The sequence below is a fragment of the Pleuronectes platessa genome, chromosome 18 (assembly GCF_947347685.1).
Source record: "Pleuronectes platessa chromosome 18, fPlePla1.1, whole genome shotgun sequence".
NCBI lineage: Eukaryota > Metazoa > Chordata > Actinopteri > Pleuronectiformes > Pleuronectidae > Pleuronectes > Pleuronectes platessa.
In genome coordinates this window covers 13,529,457-13,551,084 of record NC_070643.1, presented here as the reverse complement: position 1 = coordinate 13,551,084, position 21,628 = coordinate 13,529,457, and the positions used below count along the sequence as shown (strand labels likewise).

Genomic DNA, 21,628 nt, shown 5'->3' with positions numbered 1-21,628 from the left:
GGCCCTAATCCTCTTCCTCACTGATGAATCTATGGATCATCTGTCAGAAAATTAACTGGCAGCAATTTAGATAATTGATTAACTTTGAGATTATTTTAAGCCCAAAAATATAATTTCGTATTGTATGAAAGTACTTTAAAGACTCTGTTAGATGTTCAAATATGTTTCCGGTGGTACTAGCAGTAGAATGGGCCATATCTAGACATTAGAGAACTGATGTAAATATAAAGCATTTAAATATAAAGGGCCCATTCTAGTTTACAGAAAACAGCAACTCCTACAATTTAGATGAAACAAACTCAAAAACACATCATTAGGATTAATTTATTAATTTATTTTTTTTATTTATTTATATATTTATTTAAAACACATTTTAAAAAAAATATTTACCTCCTGCGAAGAAGTGAACTTAACACTTCCTGCGCACAAGCGGAATGCACACTTCCTGCGCAGAAGCGAACTGCGCAAAGAAAATCTTTATTATCCTTCAAGGGCAATTTGATGTACAACCAGCAATCAGTGCACAACAAAAATAAACCAATATATACAATGTAAATAAAACACAATATAAAAACTGTATAGACTAATTAGCAGGGGAAAATGTGCTTTTAATAAATTAATTGATAAGTCTGATTTGACACTTTTCTTTTAAAGTTACATTCTCTGCCAATATATCCCTTTTACCACTGAGCCTGTAAATGTGCTCCTACAAAATAATGCAATTATACTTAAGTAGTTTGATCATCGGTTAAAAACACGTTATTACAGAGTATCACCACAAACACTACGTCGTTTAACGAGACACTGGGCAGGTCCCAGATCTGGAGGCGGACGCGCTGTGTGACGTGGCGTGGGGGGCGGAAGGTCTTGTTTGTGTTTTGGTTCTAAGGGGAAGTTGCGAGAAGAAAGAAAAAGGAGGAGACGTGACGGGGTTGTTGAAATTTATTTTCTCGGTTCCCCCCTGCCCACCACCACCACCGGCACCACCTCACCGCGGTGTCCCTGGTCCCGTGCGTGAAACCCCACAGCGGCGGCGTTGGAAAGTTACCCCCATCGTCTGGCTCTCAGGTACTCGACGTGATTCGACAAGTTGTGCTCTCCAGCTGGCGGACAGGCTAAAGCTAGCCTCTGCTCTCTTGTCATCGGTGGGCTGATGTTAGCATAGCGCCGTGGCTAGCCGACTGCAGCTGGTGTTTGTTAGCTGCGTGAATGCAGAGATACAGGCCCCGTGTCACAGCTGAGTGAGTCCTGCTCTTCCTCCTCTGTGTCGACGTGTTGCCTTTAGCATGCGGCTAACGCTGTCTCCTGTGTGTGCAGCTGTGCGTATGGCTAACAGCTGACTATAGTAGCTAACGGCTAACTGGGTGGAATCAAGTCAGTGGGTGGAATGCCAGCGATGCTACCAGGCTAACGTTCATGTTTGCTGAGGTTTGGACAACACCACGTTAAACGACGTTGGCCGACCAACACAACGCACCCGCGTGACAACGACCCCTTAACAATGCGTTGACTCGCTTGTCAACATTGTCTGTAACTTGTATTTGTCTCAGCTTGTCGTTGTGTCCAGTTGGGAGGCTAACGTCAGAGTGGCTACTGCAACGGAAGCTAACTGGCTAGACAACCAAAACAATTTGGAAAATGGCGTCCCCCTCTCTAATAGAAAGGGATACGAGGCTACAGCTAACACGAGATAGTGTGTTTACAGTCAACTAACGACGGATAAACCCACATCATGTGTGAGCGTCACAGTCGTTTGTTGACAGCTGACTCGAGTCCCTGAAACGCAGTTACTCTCTGCAGGTTCTTCTGTGTGTGTTTGTGTGTCACAAGTTCTGTGTTTACCCAGACGTAAATTATCGTCTCACACACACATCACACACATTCATAGACTTGGGAAACTCAACCTGTAGACAAGCTTGTCCCTTATTTTGTAATGAGTTAATATTTTGATCATCATGATGTCTGTCAACACAGCAGCACCCCAGGTGATCAGACGACACTTGTTCAGACTTGTCTTAGCACTGTTACTTTGAATATACCCACGTAGGTATATGCACTTGCTGTTACAGCAGTGAAACATGGACACAATAGGCACCTGGACATTTGCACAGTTTCATAGGACAGCTTTGGAAAAAGGTGGAGCTTGGTGACAGTACATGGCAAGGTGTACGCCTCTCAGTATGATTTAGTGCAGCAGTATATTATCATGATTAAGTGTGACCTCACCGTCAACAAATATCAGCAAACATGTGACTGATAAGCTCCATGAAGCACCACTGAGCCTTGAAGCATTTGAGAGCATATGTGAGACAGACATCTTTTAAATGTGTCCTCTGGATTAGGGAGTTTGGTGTGGGGTGCACATTGAAAGTCATTACAGTAATGTGTTATTGTTTCGGGGATAAGAGTTCACTAATCATGCACAGGACAAATTCTCCCTGCAATGTTAGATGTGTGTTTTGATTATCTCCGGACAACAGCTATTTGTGGTTTATAAATTAGTCAGCAGTTTCTTTCTAAGTCAGTTAGCAAGCAATGCATGAATGCATGGAATGTACTCGTACATGTGGGTGGAAGTCTCGTGGAAGCTCCTGAAACTGAAGGGATTGTTGATAAGTCTCAAGTCCTTTTCTCGCTGTTACTCTGTGTGGTTGTGCTGGGCTACCTTTTTCAATTGCATAACGTTATTCATAAATACATTGTTAGGAAGTAATGCTTTCTTGTGTGTGTCGGGAATTTGGATAAACTGTGTCAAAAATGACGTCATTATACTTAACTGAGGGCTTTACATGTTTGAAAGACTTAAGATGGAGTAAACTAGCAGCATTCAAATGATTTGAAAATAAGTTTACAAACGGGGATATGGAGGAATTCACTTTGTCATGAAGACTTAAATAGACAAACGGGAGCCTGTACGATGCACAACATTAGAAAATGTGATACAACGGGGCTGAGGAATGGATTTTTTTTCATGACATGACTTTTAAGATTGATCACTAACAGAGAATGGAGAGCATATTTTTACTAGAGTATAGTGCAGCCTAATGTTCCTTATGGCAAACATACATGATTTATTCCTAACAGGTGATGGGAACTTGCCCTCTGTAAATGTCAAATCATAAACAAATTCTTGTTAATTGCATCCTAAGCAATATTATTCAGAATTCTAGAAATGCCCCATGTTACATATTCAGTCCTCCTAAGTGCTTCATAGAGGTCACAGCCTATGTTTGTATTCAGAACAATAAGGTTAATGTAGTCTGGATTCTGACCCTGAAGTAGATTCATATTTTTTTATGTGTAGCTGTCTCATCATATCAAAACAAAGATAAATCTGTTCATTTTAGTAACTGTTGATAGATATTTAAACAAAGAAGACACTATCTAGTACCATGAGTATTTTGGTGTTACTCGAAGTTTGTCATTGTTTGTGAAAATATTATTGTAACATAAAATGCTGGGGGCACATTTAATTCAAGCTGATTTTTTGTTTGTTACATATACTCTGAGCTGCGATGCTCGTCTATGTCCAACACGTTCTTATTGCTGTTGATAAAGCAATTTCTTCTCTTGGCTCTTGCAGTAGGCTTCCTGATAGTGAGGTTTGGCACACAGGACACCAGGCGATCTGACTTGGTCATGGCCAATCGGGGAGGAGCTACGAGACCCAATGGGCCCAACGCAGGGAACAAGATCTGTCAGTTTAAGCTGGTGCTGTTGGGGGAGTCAGCTGTTGGAAAGTCCAGCTTAGTGCTTCGCTTCGTCAAGGGCCAGTTCCATGAATTCCAGGAGAGCACAATAGGAGGTGAGCAAATAGTAGTTTTGTAATAGTATCAATTTATGTTTTAATAAAAATTATTTTGCTTTTGTTCAAATAGTTGTTTTTTGATCCAAGGTCAAATTTAGTTCTACTGCGGGAGAGTTAGTTTTACTCGCATATTGGAAATTGACAACATTTGTTTTGATATATTAATGACAATTTCTCTTCACATGAAGTTGCTCTGGTGTCGAGACTGATTACCTGATGCTGACTAACCTTCACCTTTTCCTTTCCCTGCAGCGGCCTTTCTCACTCAAACAGTGTGTCTAGATGACACAACAGTGAAATTCGAAATCTGGGACACTGCAGGCCAGGAGCGTTACCACAGCTTGGCACCCATGTATTACAGAGGAGCACAGGCTGCCATTGTGGTCTACGACATCACAAACGAGGCATGTTTGTCCACCTTGTCCTTCATGCAGCTTTCCCAACATGATCTCATCTCTTACTGAGGATAGCTGCCGTGCATTCAGCCCAACCCGTACCCTACAACAAGTCAAAATACAGCTGCTGTTACACCTAGCTGTAGCATGAAGGTATTGACAAATGGCACATTTCTTGTATTTTGCAGGAATCCTTTGCACGGGCTAAGAACTGGGTGAAGGAGCTGCAGAGACAAGCCAGCCCAAATATCGTCATCGCTCTGTCAGGCAACAAAGCTGACCTAGCCAGCAAGAGAGCCGTCGACTTCCAGGTTAGACCAGAACAAAATGCGGTGTCTTGACACCTCTAACCTCTAATTGTGTTTCTCTTAATGCATTAGTGTTTGCGTGTGTAAGATGTGTTAAACTCATGGTGTTTACGTTGTGTCAACAGGATGCCCAGTCCTACGCAGATGACAACAGCTTACTTTTCATGGAAACATCAGCTAAGACTTCTATGAATGTGAACGAGATATTTATGGCTATTGGTGGGTAACTCTTGACACTTCATTCATAGATTTAGTCAGTGCATTTATAGAGTGGTAATCTGAACTAAACTAGTAAGTCCCACTAGAAGTTATATTAAGGGTTTCTTGTTAATAAATGGTTGAGGTCAGGCTTAGATAATGGAATATTTGACACTTGTAACTGCTTCTGCTCCATACAAAAGCTGCAAAACTTTTTTATTGTTGTTAAGTTTAGTGTTTCTTTCCGTTTCAGCAAAGAGATTGCCGAAGAGTGAGCCCCAGGCTGTAGGACCAAACACCACACGCACCCGGGGAGTGGACCTGACAGAAGCCGCCCAGCCAGCCAAGGCTCCGTGCTGCAGTAACTAACGTGAAGAACGCCTTCCCTCCAACCAACTTGTACAGCAGTAGCTAATGCGACTGATGCCCTGACTGCCAGTGCAGTTACTAATGCAATGTGTTGTACTCTTATCTCCACACCTCTGAACGGCAAAACGAGAAAAGATGCCCTGTGCCCACTTTTAGTTTTTTTCAGTGTAGTGAAGTCAACTCCATTACACTGATCTCTCTTTTCCTACATCGTGGTTCTGCTGGTACCTGGTGAAGCCTCCTTACCATCCACTCTTACTTTCTGTCATCTAGCTTTTTGCGTCCATCAGTTATTACTGAGAGAACAATGGCAGCAGGTTCTAGAGATTATTAGTGTACCCTGCTTTCCATAATCTTCCTTCCAACATGTAGATGTGGGAAGTGACCATTTCCCTTTTCTTGGATAGCTTTAGACAAAAAATCTAAAACACAAATCATCTGTTTTTGGCAATTTTTGGATAATTTTTTGCTAGAAGTAAGTCAGAACTGTGTAAGCACATATCTGTATAGTCACGTGGCCTAAAGTGGAAAAACTAAAAAAAACGGCAGCAGCCCAGCCAAAAGTCATTCGGAGAAGAGGAGTGTATTAATAATGCGAGGGTGGAAAAGTGGAGGTTGGAGACAGATGGAGAAGAACCCAAATCTTCATCAATTTGTTTTTCACCAGGAAACCTTTATGTTGAAGTAAAAAAACAAACAGCTGTGGACTGTAATCCTTTTAGATTTCCTCTATCTGACTCCCCTCTGCCTGTCCACTACTGTCCACGTCCTCTCCCCACTAAACCCAAAGTAGCACTAGTGTACATTCTCTTCCACCCTTGTAGGCTCTATTCCGGGGCCATGCCTGCTTCTAGCCGTCCCCAGTGGCATTGTGCAATGTTTCATGGTCTTAAGTCTGTGAGTTTAAGTGTCAGGACCAGTACAGAAGAGCAGAGCCCCCTGCTACACCCAGCTTTCTCCACAACAAGGCGCAGGGGGGGTCTCTGAGCAGCTCGCCAGTGTCACCGCCTCGTGCAGTGTCCTTTCATAAATCGTGTGTAGACCAACCCTCCGTGGTCATACTGGGGTCTCATAGGTTTGTGCCTTTGGATGATTTAGTAATCGCAGGTGAACTTTACTGTCGTGTAGATGTTGATGGACGGCTGCTGGGATTGCACAGGGGCAAAAAGCTATGGTGATGGTAGCGAGCAGGGAGTTGCAATATGTCCGTTTGCTTCATAATCACCTTTTGAACTGTTAATTATTTGTCATCTCTTGATAAGGAAGTGCTTTAGACACGGTCATGTGTCGCTGTGTACAAACTGGGCCTGGCTGGCTGGTGACAGATCTCATCCATAGACTTACTCACACGTGCCCGTTTATTTTCAAACACATAAAAATCTAATTTTCCCCTTTGAACTCTGTGCGACCTAAACATTATTGTACATAAGCACGCGCACACATGTAGTCTGTTACAGTACCACCTCACAACATATTTGTGTTGTATTTTTTTGTCCAACCCCCCCCAACTATACATCATTGTTATATACACACGCACACACACTCATAACTCTTTTTACAGACCTGTCTTACTCATGCCTTGCACTAATGATGCTCATAAATATATCTTGTCATTATTACAGCCAGTGTGATATAAATATATATAAATAAATATAAATATATAAATAATATACTGTAAATAGGGTGTTGCAGTGTAGTCTACCTTCTTTGATTTACCAGTGACCGGACTAATGTTTGCTAGGGAGCTGTCTAGATAATCATTAAGAAAAACTGTACAGTTGGAGAAAGAAAAAAAAAACAGCATTGGAGTTTTGTTGCTGTTCCTTTTCCACACAAATGGTTAAGTCATAATCAGTGGCGGTCTTTATAAATGTATGTAGTGTTCTAAACAAGAAAAATTAAATTGCATTTATTTAGTCATCTGTCTTGTACCTTTTTATTTTCCCTCACAAGAAAATGGTTTCTATTTTGTAACACTCTGTTTGGATTTCACTAATGGTTTTGTTTGTAGTGGCATCAGGCTGCGATTCCTTGTCCGGCTCTCCTCCACCTGTAGTTAGATCTGAACCTCCAGAAGCTCCTCAAAGCTCCAGAGGAGTCGGACACGATAGAAAACAGTTTGGTTAATCAGCCGTCTGCCCCACCATAACATCTCAGTAACCTTGTGACCATATTGTAGCAAACTATTAACAACTGTCAACCGGGATCGATGGTGATTCATGAGTAGAATAATTATGAATTAACACCTAATGGGGACGTAAATTGTATGGTTTTGTTTTGTTTTTTGCCACGAACACTTAATTGCAGCAGAAAAACCTAAAAATGCAAGCGTTTTACAGTACTGTTATGTAATGACCAAATAAATACTGAAATAAAGTTGATCATTTATTATTTGAATCAGGCATATGTTTGTGTGCATGGACCACTGTCCTACCCTGATTGATATTTTCATTATGTCTGACATTTACCCTGTTTAATTATGTACATGGTTCATAAATCCTGATGCTAATATTTGTCCAAATGTGATGAGAAATTATGCGTTTTTCCTTTAGGGGGATTGCACTTTTTGTTATCTCATTAAACACATTTATGTTATAAAGCAGAAACATAATATTATCATAGTCTATTAAACATGGTTATTGTTGTTAATGCTATGATTTGCCCGGTGTGGCATTAAGTGAACATGATCCACCAGCTCAGGAAACGAAGCCACATGTTTTTCCATCTGGTTTGACCTTGAGATTTTTCTCGCATTTTGTGACCTTTCCTCACTGAATTCGGGTGGAATCGGTCCGTATGTCCCATCTCAGTCCCCTAGCGGAGGAAAATGGGCCTACAGTGAGAAATTGAAAATAAGGATGAGCGCCATGTCTGATCCTCCGCTGGTGGAATAAGAGCGGACGGCTGAGCGAATATTTTCCCCGGGCCGCGGCTCCCGTCGGGGTTCGTTGCGAACGATGGCCGACAGCGCCGGGATCCAGCAGGGTTCGCCGGCCATCGGGGCCGCGGGCTTGGTTCCGGCCGCTCCTGGAGCCGGGGGGACGGAGGGCTCCGGCGCCGCTGGAGGATCCGCACGTATCGCCGTGAAGAAGGCGCAACTCCGCTCCTCACCGCGGCCGAAGAAACTGGAAAAACTCGGCGTGTATTCCTCCTGCAAAGTACGATCTACCTGCAGACTCTCTCCTAGCAGCGCTGTGAGGGCTCGCTGTTTACAAAGCGTCTGCCCCGTGCAAGGTTGCAATAGTTTACAAAATGCAAGCGCAGCATAGGAAGCCATTGCCGCACTTCATTTTTTTTTTTTTTTTCATTTTGCATGCACGAAGCAATTACCGAGAAGGCGATATTAAAAATCAAGTGACCTAGAGCGTCATCGCGGGCACTGGGGTTCAGAGCTGGGGCCTCCAGCTGCAAACTGTCCGCTGCTTTTACGATCACACTGTGTTTCTGTCAAGGTGGGGGGTTGTGAACGTAAACATTGGCTTGGCGCTGGTTCTTGGGAGTAGCTGTGCGGTGCTGTGCGCGCAGGGGCTGCATCCGTGCGTAAAGGCTTCCCCCGCGGGGACATTTCAGCGCCGCGCCGCCGGTGAGCGCACGGTGCTGAGCGGAGGGGATTTTTATTTTGAGGGGTGGGGGGGTTCATGCAGAGTATATGATCCGCAGAGAGAGAGAGAGAGAGGGACGGGGTCTTTGTTTTGACAGGGTGACAGCTGCTGGAGGGGGGGTGGCCGAGAGGGAGGCGGAGTTTGTTGTTGTTTCACAACGCATGCGCAGTGTGGCGCTTCCAGCTGCCGGTGACAGGCCGGCTGGCCCCACCTACTGAGCCCAAGCAGTCACAACAAACCTCCATTAACCTGAGAGGGCCTTGGCAAGGTGTAAAAAGCTTGTATGCTGCTGTGGCACATTTACAACAAAAACATGAGTGTCAAGAAGCTGTGGCAGAGGGGGTAGAGCGGTCGGCGGTTCGATCTCTGTCTTCATCAATCCATCCGAATGCCAAAGTGTCCTTGGGCAAGATGCCTAACCCCAAATTGCCACACATAGAAAAAGTGCTTCCCGTGGATGCACTATATGAGAGGCAATAAGCTGTACGGTGAAGTGTTTGCGTTGTCGTCAAGACTCTAAAAGTGCTACATGACTACACACCACTTACCATTTAATATTAATATTGTGATTACAAAGCAGGTAAACTACGCAAGTGGGCGACAACCTGTCCGTCATGAAGGATCGATACCTAAAACAACTTGACAAACACAACATGTCGATGCTCGTTCCACTTGTAAGATCTGCAGCGGTGTATCTGCACTCGCTACACCACATCTGACTGTCAATCTGATGTTGCACAGTCTACAAAGGGAGTTGTGTTTGTTTAGTCTGGACGGATTAGCAGGAAACTTTGCGTGAGGATGCAGGGATGCAGAAACGATCGTTCACGATATTCCCTCACACCTTGATTCTCGGAACAGCCTTTTCCCTGTTTAAACTGGAATCCCCTGAAAGGCCTGCAGTCTGCACAAAATTCAGCATTTGGGTTATAACCTAGAACTTGATCACATCCCACCTGTTTTATTGTTTTATTTACGTTGGCTCCCAGTCTGTCTCAGGATTGATTTAAACATTTTATTGATGACGTTTAAGGATCTCCTTGGCCTGGCCCCAAGCTTTATCTCTGATCTTTTAATTAGCTATTTACTTCGGCCCAGGGTCAAGTTTCACTTCAGAATCTTGGCTGAAAACCACGGGGACAGTTTGGATCCAGATCAGGGGGCGGAGAGAATTGTTTTCACCAATTTCCCAGGAAATATTTCATGGATCTTGTTGAATTAAACTTAACATATTTAGTCGCTGATTTCTATGAGCGTGTGCAATTTGATGCAGCTTGATTACATTTAAAGGAGACTGTTGGGCCTTGGCAGAGGCACGAGCTCCTCTGAGGGCTATTTCTAGTTTAAGATAAGTTTGATTTGTACTTGTACTGATGTAAACTGTGCTTCTTAGGCGGAAGGAGCCTGTAAGTGCAATGGCTGGAAAAGTCAGAACCCCCCTCCCACTCCCCCCCGAACTGACCAGCAGTCCAACACAGTCAACCTGCAGGAGCCGTGTCGCAGCTGCTCTCACACTTTGGGTGAGTGACTTGGAAAGAAGCTAAATGACATGAGACATTCGATTTATTATTCATCTTGTTATTATTTCTTGTTTTACGTTTCTCCCAGGTGATCACGTGACCCATCTAGAAAACGTGTCGGAGGAGGAAGTGAACAGGCTTCTCGGAATCGTCCTGGACGTGGAGTATCTCTACACGTGTGTTCACAAAGAGGAGGATGCCGACACTAAGCAGGTCTACTTTTCACTCTTCAAAGTAAGCCTCTGCTTCGAGTATTAACATACACACAAAACCAAGGATTTTCCCGACCCCCGTTGTGAACAACTAAACACACGTATGTCTTTTCTGTTCATCTTTCAGCTGCTGAGGAAATCCATTCTACAAATGGGTAAACCGACGTTAGAAGCACAGGAGAGTCCTCCGTTTGAGAAACCCAGTATTGAGCAGGTAAACACACATTATGACCTATCACGCATCAGTAGAGGCGGTGTACTAGTGGCAGAGAAATTGGACTATGGGCAGAAAATCTGGCTGGATGGTGTCTGGTTCGACTCCACGGAGTGACAACCAAAAAAACATACCTGGATGGACAACACCTGGATCCTACCCACTGTTTAAGTGCCCCTGAGCAAGGCACCTTACTCCCCTAACATCTGCTCCCCGGGCGCCGTGCATGGCTGCCCACTGCTCTGTGTGTCCTGCTGTGTTCACCAGGAGGGTCAAAAGCAGAGGACAAATTTTCCCCCATGTGTATGGGAATAATAAATGTATCTCATATCTCAATAGTCGGATTCTATTGTTTCCTCATGTTTGTGCTCTTTCTCCAAACAAATAGGGGGTGAACAATTTTGTCCAGTACAAGTTCAGCCACCTGCCGTCGAAGGAACGCCAAACAATCATGGAGCTTGCTAAGATGTTCCTCAACCAAATCAACTACTGGCAGCTGGAGACGCCCTCCCAGAGACGCCAGAGGGTTCCTACCGACGACGCCGCTGGATACAAAGCCAACTACACCAGGTAGCAGCGTGAGCACACAACCCGTCATCGTGCGTTACACCTGTTCATACAGTCAGGATTAAACCGAGCTTCTCCTGTCAGGTGGCTGTGCTACTGCAACGTGCCTCAGTTCTGCGACAGCCTGCCCCGGTACGAGACCACGCAGATCTTCGGGCGGACGCTGCTGCGCTCGGTGTTCACCGTGATGAGGAAACAACTGCTGGAGCAGGCCCGACAGGAGAAGGACAAGCTGCCACCTGAGAAACGCACACTCATTCTCACACACTTTCCCAAGTAAGGAAAAAGAGAAAACACACAATCCCGAGATTTATCACCGGGAAATGTACAGGACATTTAAATTGGCTTTATGTTCAAACTAACACGTAATTAACAATCCAGAACAACCACTAATCACATATGTGCACCCGACTACCTTTTTTAACTGAGCTGTTTTTGCTGTGTATTCTTTGGCTCAGGTTCTTGTCCATGCTGGAGGAGGAGGTGTACAGCCACAGCTCTCCCATCTGGAGCCAAGACTTCTTGGCAGGAGCGTCGGGGGGGCAGATTCCTATTCACACAGGTAACACACACCCTCGCAGGCAAAACCCAAACGTGCAGAAGCATCATTGAAGCCGACTTAAGATTTTATTACTTTTATCATCCTCTGTATTCATTTGCAGTGATCAGCGCGCCCCCTGTGGCCAGGCCGTTGTACTACAGCACCAGTCCTGTGTCGGTGGACCCGACCACCTGTGGCAGTGTCAGTCCTGCCAGGAAAACTGTGTTGGAGTCAATTCCAGGTGTTACAGTCAAACCTCTAAATGACTTCATATCTAGAACATATTCATCATCTTCATCTGACTGATTTAAAACAAGATTTCTTTGCCTCAATGAATGAATGAAACTGAAAACTGGTCATAAAGTGACAACCAACCCCCCTGACTGTGAATCGGTTTTACCACCACGCATAACAGATGGAGATGAATCCATAATAAGCTGAACTCGAATGCTGGTTGACGTCTTGTTTGGGTTTTAATGCACTGATGATGACAAGTCCCTCCCTCTTTGCCCATGTGCTGTCATAGTGGGAGAGAAGCGTAAACCCACCGAGCCCCTCCCCCATGAGGAGACCAAGAGGCCGCGGGCGGTGGGTGACATCCCCTTGGAGCTCATCAATGAGGTGATGGCAACCATCACCGACCCTGCTGCCATTCCTGAGGTAAGGGCACAACACATCAAGGAAATGAGAGAAACAGATAGTTGGATTATAAATATCATGATGATGAAACTAAAGAGTTGACTGAAAAGGTACTTGTATGCCTTAATAATATTTGTCTTCCATATATTTTTCTATAAGTTTAGCATACAGAGAAAATATTGATTTAATTTGCAAAAATGTTTTATTAAAACCAAGTAGTCCATATGATCTGTGGGTATGTGACCATATACGAATTTAGAATTTTAGAAGAAGACATAATAAGGATAATGCTTCCATTCTAAACCTATTTTCTTCATGAGGATGATGATGCTGGGAGTAAAGGTTATAATCAAGATGTATTACATTTCATTTAGCTGAAGCTTTTATCCAAAGCGACTTACAATAAGTGCATTCAACCATGAGGGTTCAAACCCAGAACAACAAGAATCAAGAAAGTAAGATTTTCTTCAAGAAGTCAAATTCGTATGATTTGATTTGAGGATTCTCCTTCCTGTGCAGACCAGTCTGCTGTCAGCCCACTCTGCACGGGACGAAGCTGCCCGCCTGGAGGAGCGCAGGGGGGTGATCGAGTTCCACGTCATCGGCAACTCGTTAAACCAGAAGCCCAACAAGCGGATCCTGATGTGGCTCGTGGGCCTCCAGAACGTGTTCTCCCACCAGCTCCCCCGCATGCCCAAGGAGTACATCACGCGGCTGGTGTTCGATCCGTGGGTGGAACCGTAGTTAGTCATCATCACTTATCACAGTTGGGGGGTGGTTGTTGAAGAGGTGACTGAAATGCAACATGTCATCGACAGGAAGCACAAGACCCTGTCGCTGATCAAGGACGGACGCGTGATCGGAGGGATCTGCTTCCGCATGTTTCCGTCGCAGGGCTTCACAGAGATCGTGTTCTGTGCCGTGACCTCCAACGAGCAGGTCAAGGTGAGAGCGGCTCCGGCTCCTCAGCCCCGATCGAAACTTCAGTCTCTAGTTGATCCGTTTTTAACCTCTGTCTGTGGCTGTGTGGCTGCAGGGATATGGAACCCATCTGATGAACCACCTGAAGGAATATCACATCAAGCATGAAATCCTCAACTTCCTCACTTATGCTGATGAGTACGCCATCGGCTACTTCAAGAAACAGGTAACATGCGGAGTTCATTCATTTGCTCAGTACATGCTTATTGCATTACAGCTGCTCGGGCCACAGGAGGTTCTTGTCGTCCTCCCCAGTCTCTCACATAAGTCTTCCCTCTGTAAAACAAAAGCATCTAAATGACAGAAGTGGAGAAATAAACTACTATGTACGCAATGATGAAAAACAAGCATCAATGATGATTGATCTTTAGAAGCTGGAGAACATATGATGATCAATCAATATAAGCTTTACATTTTCCCTCTACTCCTATTTTTATGGGGATATCTTGGAAAAATTTTGTGATTTTCTTTTTCCTTGACATTTGACCCCTGACCGATCAGCTCCAAAAGTAAATTATTTGGAGAAACCCCCTCCAAGTAATAGTCACACCACGTTAAGTGAAAATCCGTCCATGCACTGTCGTGTTCCACAACACATGTGTTTTGTAAAATGGGATCATTTTGGCAGAGACTGCTGGGCACTGTATGAACTGCTGCCAGAAAACATTTCTCCTCCTCCATCTCAGGGTTTCTCAAAGGACATCAAAGTTCCCAAGGCCAAGTATGTGGGCTACATCAAGGACTACGAGGGAGCCACCCTCATGGGCTGTGAACTCAACCCCAGCATCCCCTACACAGAGTTCTCCGTTATCATCAAGAAGCAGAAGGAGGTGTGTGGGCGTTTGAATTTTAAATGAAAACTCCGAAACTTTTAAAAATCCTTCCTTCTCTCTGTTCCTACACCGACTACCTCTGTTTCCACCCTCCTGTGTCTCTTTCTGTCAGATCATTAAGAAACTGATAGAGAGGAAACAGGCTGCGATCAGAAAAGTCTATCCCGGACTTTCCTGTTTTAAGGAAGGAGTTCGGCAGATTCCAATAGAAAGCATTCCGGGCATACGTACGTCACTCACCGTATTCACGGTATATGGCATTTATTTTATTTTTAGCCTTTTAGATGGTGCTAATTCTGGTATCATTTTATCAACAGGTGAAACTGGCTGGAAACCAGTGGGCAAAGGGTAAGTATGACTCCTCTGTGAGAGCTTCTGAGCACTGTGCCTCTGCATTGCTTCACCAAATGACTTGGCTGATGTTTTCCCCACGTTGGCATGAAGCAAGACTTCTAAATTAAGGACCGAAGATCAGTTAGCAGGCGTATTATTAAATCTCTTCGGTCAGCAAGGAAACAAACAGCAATGATCGGTGTTACAGTCTCTTCCATATAATAAAATACAGTATGATGTGATATGATATATGATATGATTAAGTATGATACGATACAATGTGATACGGTGCCATAAGCTAAAATACAATGTGATATGATTCAACGCGATACGATGCAATGTGATACGATAAGCTAGAAATGTATACAAGACAATAATGTGCAATACAATATGATAATTGTATATTAATCCCACTATAGGCAAACATCACTTCCTCCAAGTATTGTATTATGGTATTTTCAACACTGTTTTCTTTATTATACTTACATTATACTTATAATACCATTATTTGTTATGATTACTATGGTGATGGAATGTTTTTGCCTTCTGCATTTATTCTCCTCCAGGAAGGAACTGAAGGACCCTGATCAACTGTACAGCACTCTGAAGACCATCCTTCAACATGTGAAGGTGAGGGACAATCGCACACACGTACAGCACCGACAACATATACACACACACACACACACACACAGACACATCTCTTTTGTCCATAACATCACCCGTCTTCCTGTCATAGAGTCACCCGAACGCCTGGCCGTTCATGGAACCTGTGAAGAAAACAGAGGCACCTGGGTACTATCAAGTGATCCGCTTCCCCATGGGTATGTGATCACATGACATCAAAGAAATATAAAAACCAACAAACAAACACAGAACATCCCTAGAGGAGGTGGGGACAAGAACTCTGTATTCATTCTGTCACTTAACCAATTACTGAGAGAGTGTGATGAAACAATAAATCACATGTCACATTCAACTTCACGCTCTGCTCACAGATCTGAAGACAATGAGCGAGCGCCTGAAGAGCAGGTACTACACCACGCGGAAGCTGTTCATGGCCGACATGCAGCGCATCTTCACCAACTGTCGAGAGTACAACCCTCCGGAGAGCGAGTACTACAAGTGCGCCAACCTACTGGAGAAGTTCTTCTACACCAAGATTAAAGAGGCAGGCCTCATCGAGAAGTAGAACTGAGGGGGAAGGAGGAGGAAGGAGGAGGAAGGAGGAGGAGGAGATTCTCTTCACCTCCACAAAGAATGACACAAGGCCTCTGTGGTCCAGGTTCTATGTGATGCAGATGACAGCCGTGTGTGAAGACAAGCCAGGAGCGGGACTACTGACTCCAGAGCTGTGGGGTTCCAGAGACATATTTTGATGTAAAAGGTGCACACTGGTCTCAGATCAGCACTCTTTAATGTTTGATGCATGCAGGCAAAGATCCTGAATCGGTAGCTTAGACTGATATTTACACTGAAAGATAGGCCGCGAGGGATGGCCTCACTGACGCCCGAGAGACTGTCGCTGCCATGAAACATAACAAGGAAACGTGTGTCTTCATATTTCATCACATATCCCAGGGTCCCGGGTGGAGAGAGGAGAGAGGGAGGTGTGAGAGGAAGACATATTGAACGGAGCAGGGAGCTTCTGTTTGTGTGGGAAGACTTTGAGAGGCAACACAGAGTGACGGCTGATTGGAGAGTCCCCGCTCACCTTTCTAGCTTTGTCTCTCTCCGTCTCCGCTTTCTTTTCTTTCATCCCTTCATCTCCCTGCCTCCTCCTCCTCCTCCTCCTCCTCCTCCTCCTCTCAGTGGACTCAGGTAGATATGTCACATCTACTGTGTGTTACATCATTACGCACAGGTGTTACCTTCGAGGGCTGTGACTGGGAGATCAGATTTTCCTGTCTGTGGAATCGTGCGCGCCATTAATGAGGTCAAAGTTTGACTGTGATGAGTTCGTCCTGCCAAAAGAGGAATACATACTTTAAATTTGTACAGATTTTAATTATTTTAAAGCACTTATTCCCATTGTATATTTGAAATGTGTATATAACATATATTTTCTGTTTCAAGAACTAAAACTAAATAATCTTTTTTGTATAAGCCACCTAGGGCAGTGTGACTATCGAAATGCACTTTTATTTTTCCAAGTATTAGTAAACATAAAAATAATCCTCTTCTCTTAAAAAAAAAAATTGTTTGGCATATAAATTACCGCTGATTAAGGACTAATTTAAGTATCTAGAGTTTATTCTTATTTATGTGCTGTAATTTAAAAAGGAAACGCTTTAGACAAGGTTAATTTATTCTCTCTTTATTTTTGCCCCTGCAGATGGAGATTGATAACTTTATACTTTGGAGATAAATGAGCAGATTGTGCAATACTATGTAGTTTTGCTGTTTTGTAAAAAGGTGTTTGTACTTTTCAAACTTTAGGAAAATACGTTTTGTACTATGTCTGGATAAAAAAAATCTTCATGCTCTTTCTACAACTGGTTTTAATGACATAGTATTAGCCTATTTTATAGACTGAATAAAAGAGGTGAGGCTAATTCAGCGTCTGTGGTGATTCAACTCAATCACATCATTTCTATGCCTCAGTGCCGGCAACACCATGTGACCATATTGTGATAAAGATGTCTGAAGAACACCTTGAGGGAATTTGGTCAGATTTGGTATAAATGTTCACTCGGCCACGAGTAAGACCTGGTTGGGTTTTGGAGGTGAAAGGTCAAGGTCACTGTAACCCTCTTCAATGCGTTATCTTAAGAAGGCCTCTGAGAATCATTTAAGATTTAGCACAAATCTTCACTGACTCAGATTAAGCGATTGGATTTCAGAGGACAGAGGTCACAATGAGTCTGGATTTCTTTGTTAAATCAGACCCAGCTTTCTTTAACAATTTAGAATCTTTTCAGCTGCAATAAAGAGAAACGGTTTTCAAACAGAATAAGTATAATCTAGGTACATTTTTTTGCAATGACAAAGATTTAACAAACAATGAATACAGCTTTGAGTTCAACCTAAACAAGTTTAGTTGGGAATTCAGTTTTCCAAACTTCTCATTTGAATAGAGCTGATACTATAATCGTGTATAATGTAAATGAGCCAATCATGAAATTATTAGTTATTGTTGTATTATAGAGTAATGGATGTACCCTGCCTGTCGCCCAGTGTCAGCTGGGATTGGCTCCAGCCCCCCCACCCCCACAATTCTTAAAGGACAAGATGTATAGATGAGGGGTAGATACAATTTATTAAAAAACACTGATACAAGCTCATATTCAGTTCAGCTCATACTGGTTTAGGTAAGATAGTATAACATTTAAAAAATCTGGTCTTTTGAAAATGAAGAAGTAGAGGAGAGGACAGACTTAAACATTTCATGAATGAAAATTAAGGTAAAAGTATGAAACAATGAAAAGTTAAGGGAAAACAATCTTAAACTGTTCACAGTGTAATATCACGCAAATCACAAAAACAAACTCTATGACAGCACTTAAAAACTGACAATGTCAGCGAACACTTGAAAACCAGGTTGCTGCTTTCAGCGGCAGCCGACGAACGACTCGTTGTATTTCTCAAACGGCTGCTTGCCGCTCACGGAGCTCCTCGGGTTCTGCACAGACCTGCGGTCAGTCTTCCCCTTGAATATAGGAGAACGGAGGAACTGCAGGTCTGTGAACTTGTCTCCTCGCCGAAGTTTCCTGTTAGGATGAGAATATATTAGAGTTTCGTACAGTATAAACATTTGACTGCAAGAGTGGCTTTAATATTCAAACCTACCCGTTCAGCGAGGGCTCCTTGTAGTCCACCACCATGGTGCAGCGCCGCTTGCGAGCGGGAACGGGAGTGGAGCATCTGCCGTCAGACGGGTACTTGCGGTAGGCTGCAGGGGACATATTGGTCACATCACACAGACTCAAGCCCCGCCCTGCTGTCCTTACACCAAGCCCACCTGTGGAAATGTGAAGGAAGATGTGACACACGAAAGAGAAAAGGAAACAGAAGTTGTGTTTTTCTGTGTCTACACCAGTGAACAGAGTGCAGTAGAGACGATGCATAGAGAAGAGATAACAAGCAGGTTTGGGAAAGGAGCAGTGACTGTGTGTAAAGATGGATGTTCCATGTTTACACACACTCATTGGCGAATAAGCTTACGTCTCTTGCACGTCTTGATCCGCTGAGGTGTTAGATGAGGTAAGAGAGGAGGAGCGTCGCTGGTGGAATCTCTGAAGTTGTGCAGGACGTTGTCTATTCTCATCATCTCAGCTTCAACCAGAGGGCTGACAGCCAGCAAACAATCCTCCTCCACCATCTCCCTGTGAGGCTCTGGCATACAAACACACACATTCACTTTTAAAACAAATGACCACTTGCACAAAAAAAAACAGTCAAGCCCCTAAGAACTCAATTTTCTTACCACTGACAGTTTTGTTATTATGGCGCATTAATAAATAAAACAGCCATGTTTCTGTGACAATAACACGTCGTCACTATATTGCCCCCCCATCCCAGCAGCAAGTCCTTTACTGAGGGTAAATAGCTAATAATATAATAATAATAATATCGCCACACAGGCAGGATGAGCAGATTGTTTTGTCAGTCTCCCTGTGGTATAAGATCTCAGACACTATGAAACTAGTGTAACAGACATGAGCAGTGAACATGCTTCAGCACCTTGGTGAGTTTCCTGTTCCATCTCCTCGGGGTTCGGGCTGTTAGAGAAGCTGGAATCGAGGCAGTGAGACAGATGAGCTTCTTTCTCTTCAGGCTCTGCAGTCGTTGGACCTGACTCCTCATCTCTAAAGACTATAAAACACAAAGCAATGATAGAAATTGTTTAATTAGAACCATTAAACATCTCTTTCAAAGCTTTTAACAGAAATATGAAATGAATGCCTAAGCTCTCACCAGAGATCTCCTTGTTTGGAGGGATGTTTTCTTTTTTTCTGGGCCGACCTCTACGAGTGGTGATCGCTTTGGTCTTTCCCAGTGAAGTCTGCCTCCTCCTGGTTTTTTGAGGAACATAAAGGCTGTCCTCTGATTCAGATGATGGTGAAGACGAGCTTGACTCATTCAGTATGGAGGGGTCAGGTGACGCACCGGTTTGGGCCTGTTCTCTTTGCGGCGCCTCTTCGCCGGTTGGTGTGGCCGGCTGACTGTCCTCAGCCTTCGCCCTGAACGGCGCGACGTGTACCGTCTCTTCACAGTCAAAGTCAAACGTGTCATTAAAGCCCAGCGACGTGTTGAGCTTGTTGCCCTGTGATGGAGGTGCTGCTTTGGAACGTGTGGCTGAACGGTCCCGACTCTTGGAGCGGGCTCTGGGTTTGGGTTTGTCCCATGGCTTCTTTAACTGGGCGCGTTCTGGTCTGCGGCCTCTCTCAGCTTTCTGGGCAGGCGCCTCTGGTTTGGGGCGGGGCTGCTGCTGGGCTTGTTTCCTGTTGGGCTGCTTTTGGTTGCTTTTTTTAGGCGGGACTTGTTCAGGGGTAGAGTGCTGAAACTCTTCAGTGTCAATGAGATCTGCGAGTTCTGATTCCAGTGCTGGCAGCGGCTGATTTGAATTTTTATCCTCAGCCAGAATAGGACTTGCTATTAAAGCCTCTAGCCCTGCTGTGGCGTCGCCCCCACTCAACAGCCTCTGTTCCTGCACATGCTCAGACCTCCTGTTGTTTCTCCTGTCGGTGTGTCCACGCCGTACAACCACCGAGGATGGCAAAGTAAGCTGCTTGTCACATCCAGAGGTCTGGGGCTCTGTGAGGAAAAAGACAAAATCCTGAATTACACAAGCTCAACTTCAGGATTCGGACGATTGCAATACTTTATTAAAATACTGTAAACAACAGCTTTTGTGTAACTATCTGAAAATCCAAAGAACAGATTAAATTTGAAGTGTTTTGGCGATCAACCTGAGAAAAAATTAATCTTTTCTCAGCTGATAATGAGTTAACTATTGTGACTAATCCTCGATTTTGACCTGGAATATTGTATGCGTTTGTATACCTGCACTTATTGGTGAAGCTTTGCACTCAACGGGCTCATCGAGGTTCTCGCTGGTCCGCTTTCTCCTGAAAGTCAAAAGGTAACAGATTTTCAGTCATAGGACTCAGGATAACGGTTGTGTTAAAAAAATGTCCTGCCATGAACATCGCATTTTAAAGTTACCTTGCTGAATTCCTGTGGTGCTGACGTTCAACTGAGACGTTTGCAGCTTTTGTCTAAAAAGATAGAAAATTATACATTCATGAAATGTTTAAGCGAAACCCAGTATTGGTCTTCAATGTGAATCATGGGCGATTGGAAGCGACAGGTACCTCTGAAGCGCTCGCCATCAGGGCTTCCCGCTCCTTGAGCTTCCTCTTGAGCAGCAGCAGGTGAAGGAACAGCGCCTGCTGCTCTCGTTTCAGCTGCAGGATCAGTGCGTTGGCTTGTCTCACTTTGTCCTTTTCAGACTGCAGGGCTACGGCCAGCGACTTGTTGTTCTCCTGGACACCGATCAGGATGGTGTTTGCGGACATAGCCCCTGGGAGTGAACACAATAAGAAGGTCATGTGTTTGATCTAGGCACGATACCATAATCGTCAAAACAAGGAGAGTACAATGAATACATATTTTGAATGAAGTTACATTAATTGAGGAAAACGTGATGATCATCACCACTGGTGGTATTTTCATGGCACCTACATCTTACAAGTATACTATAATGAATGTATATGCATTGATTTCAGTCACATTAAGAGTGGGAAACGTGCTGAGCCTCACCGCTGCTTTTATGAATGGTCCTGGGTCTTCCTCTGCTGGGAGCCGAGGCACTGGCCAGCCGTTTGTTCCTCTTCTCCTTCATCTTCTCCTTGATGTCCTCCAGACTCTGCTGGAAGGACTTCTTCTGGGCCCGTTCTCTCGCCATGGCTCACGGCCTCCGCTCGGGTTTAAAGTGTTTGGGGGTTGTCCGGCTGATCAGCAGCGCAGCATTGTGACCAGAAGCACAACAAACGACTGGGCTAACCTGCTAGCTGAGTTAGCACGCGAGCGGACGTACACCGCACGGACAGTCTATCTCCGGCAGCTGCAGCAGGACCTTCTATATGAAAGCGACTTACCAGCA

The 21,628-nt window shown here is 44.2% G+C and overlaps 3 protein-coding genes across 6 annotated transcripts; 2 read left to right on the top strand and 1 right to left on the bottom strand.

The window, feature by feature from the left end:
• Positions 1-852: 852 nt before the first annotated feature.
• Positions 853-7,475, top strand: rab5aa (RAB5A, member RAS oncogene family, a). Its single transcript, XM_053446560.1, has 6 exons — positions 853-1,068; positions 3,584-3,805; positions 4,061-4,212; positions 4,392-4,514; positions 4,637-4,730; positions 4,963-7,475. The coding sequence occupies exons 2-6, from the start codon at positions 3,640-3,642 to the stop codon at positions 5,076-5,078; spliced, it is 651 nt and encodes a 216-aa protein (XP_053302535.1). The 5' UTR covers positions 853-1,068; positions 3,584-3,639; the 3' UTR covers positions 5,079-7,475.
• A 560-nt stretch (positions 7,476-8,035) lies between these two features.
• On the top strand, positions 8,036-17,075 carry kat2b (K(lysine) acetyltransferase 2B). 4 transcript variants are annotated; one of them, XM_053447162.1, is made up of 19 exons: positions 8,036-8,236; positions 10,074-10,200; positions 10,289-10,434; positions 10,540-10,626; positions 11,015-11,196; positions 11,278-11,469; positions 11,652-11,755; positions 11,856-11,975; positions 12,261-12,394; positions 12,893-13,101; positions 13,192-13,318; positions 13,410-13,520; positions 14,041-14,184; positions 14,300-14,414; positions 14,505-14,535; positions 14,940-14,972; positions 15,087-15,150; positions 15,260-15,344; positions 15,519-17,075. In XM_053447162.1, exons 1-19 carry the CDS (start codon positions 8,036-8,038, stop codon positions 15,710-15,712), a joined length of 2,406 nt encoding a protein of 801 aa, XP_053303137.1. In that variant the 3' UTR covers positions 15,713-17,075. The 4 variants fall into 4 exon arrangements, with proteins under 4 accessions (XP_053303137.1, XP_053303138.1, XP_053303135.1 ...); XM_053447163.1 differs by lacking the exon at positions 14,940-14,972; XM_053447160.1 differs by having other exon boundaries at positions 14,940-15,150.
• Positions 17,076-17,760: 685 nt separating this feature from the next.
• On the bottom strand, positions 17,761-21,628 carry sgo1 (shugoshin 1). Its single transcript, XM_053446961.1, has 9 exons — positions 21,286-21,628; positions 20,838-21,046; positions 20,689-20,741; positions 20,527-20,591; positions 19,438-20,277; positions 19,204-19,335; positions 18,685-18,855; positions 18,310-18,481; positions 17,761-18,230 (listed from the first exon to the last, which is right to left on the bottom strand). The coding sequence occupies exons 1-9, from the start codon at positions 21,428-21,430 to the stop codon at positions 18,071-18,073; spliced, it is 1,947 nt and encodes a 648-aa protein (XP_053302936.1). The 5' UTR covers positions 21,431-21,628; the 3' UTR covers positions 17,761-18,070.

Excerpts from the sequence above, each read along its gene's own strand:
- rab5aa (XM_053446560.1), top strand. The coding sequence starts at position 3,640 with ATGGCCAATCGGGGAGGAGCTACGAGACCCAATGGGCCCAACGCAGGG. Across the intron at positions 3,806-4,060 it reads CCAGGAGAGCACAATAGGAG|CGGCCTTTCTCACTCAAACA; the intron begins GTGAGCAAATAG and ends CTTTCCCTGCAG. Across the intron at positions 4,731-4,962 it reads CGAGATATTTATGGCTATTG|CAAAGAGATTGCCGAAGAGT; the intron begins GTGGGTAACTCT and ends TTTCCGTTTCAG.
- kat2b (XM_053447160.1), top strand. The coding sequence starts at position 8,036 with ATGGCCGACAGCGCCGGGATCCAGCAGGGTTCGCCGGCCATCGGGGCC. Across the intron at positions 8,237-10,073 it reads GCGTGTATTCCTCCTGCAAA|GCGGAAGGAGCCTGTAAGTG; the intron begins GTACGATCTACC and ends TGTGCTTCTTAG. Across the intron at positions 11,756-11,855 it reads GCAGATTCCTATTCACACAG|TGATCAGCGCGCCCCCTGTG; the intron begins GTAACACACACC and ends ATTCATTTGCAG.
- sgo1 (XM_053446961.1), bottom strand. The coding sequence starts at position 21,430 with ATGGCGAGAGAACGGGCCCAGAAGAAGTCCTTCCAGCAGAGTCTGGAG. Across the intron at positions 20,592-20,688 it reads CACCACAGGAATTCAGCAAG|GAGAAAGCGGACCAGCGAGA; the intron begins GTAACTTTAAAA and ends TTTGACTTTCAG. Across the intron at positions 18,856-19,203 it reads GGAACAGGAAACTCACCAAG|AGCCTCACAGGGAGATGGTG; the intron begins GTGCTGAAGCAT and ends TTTGTATGCCAG.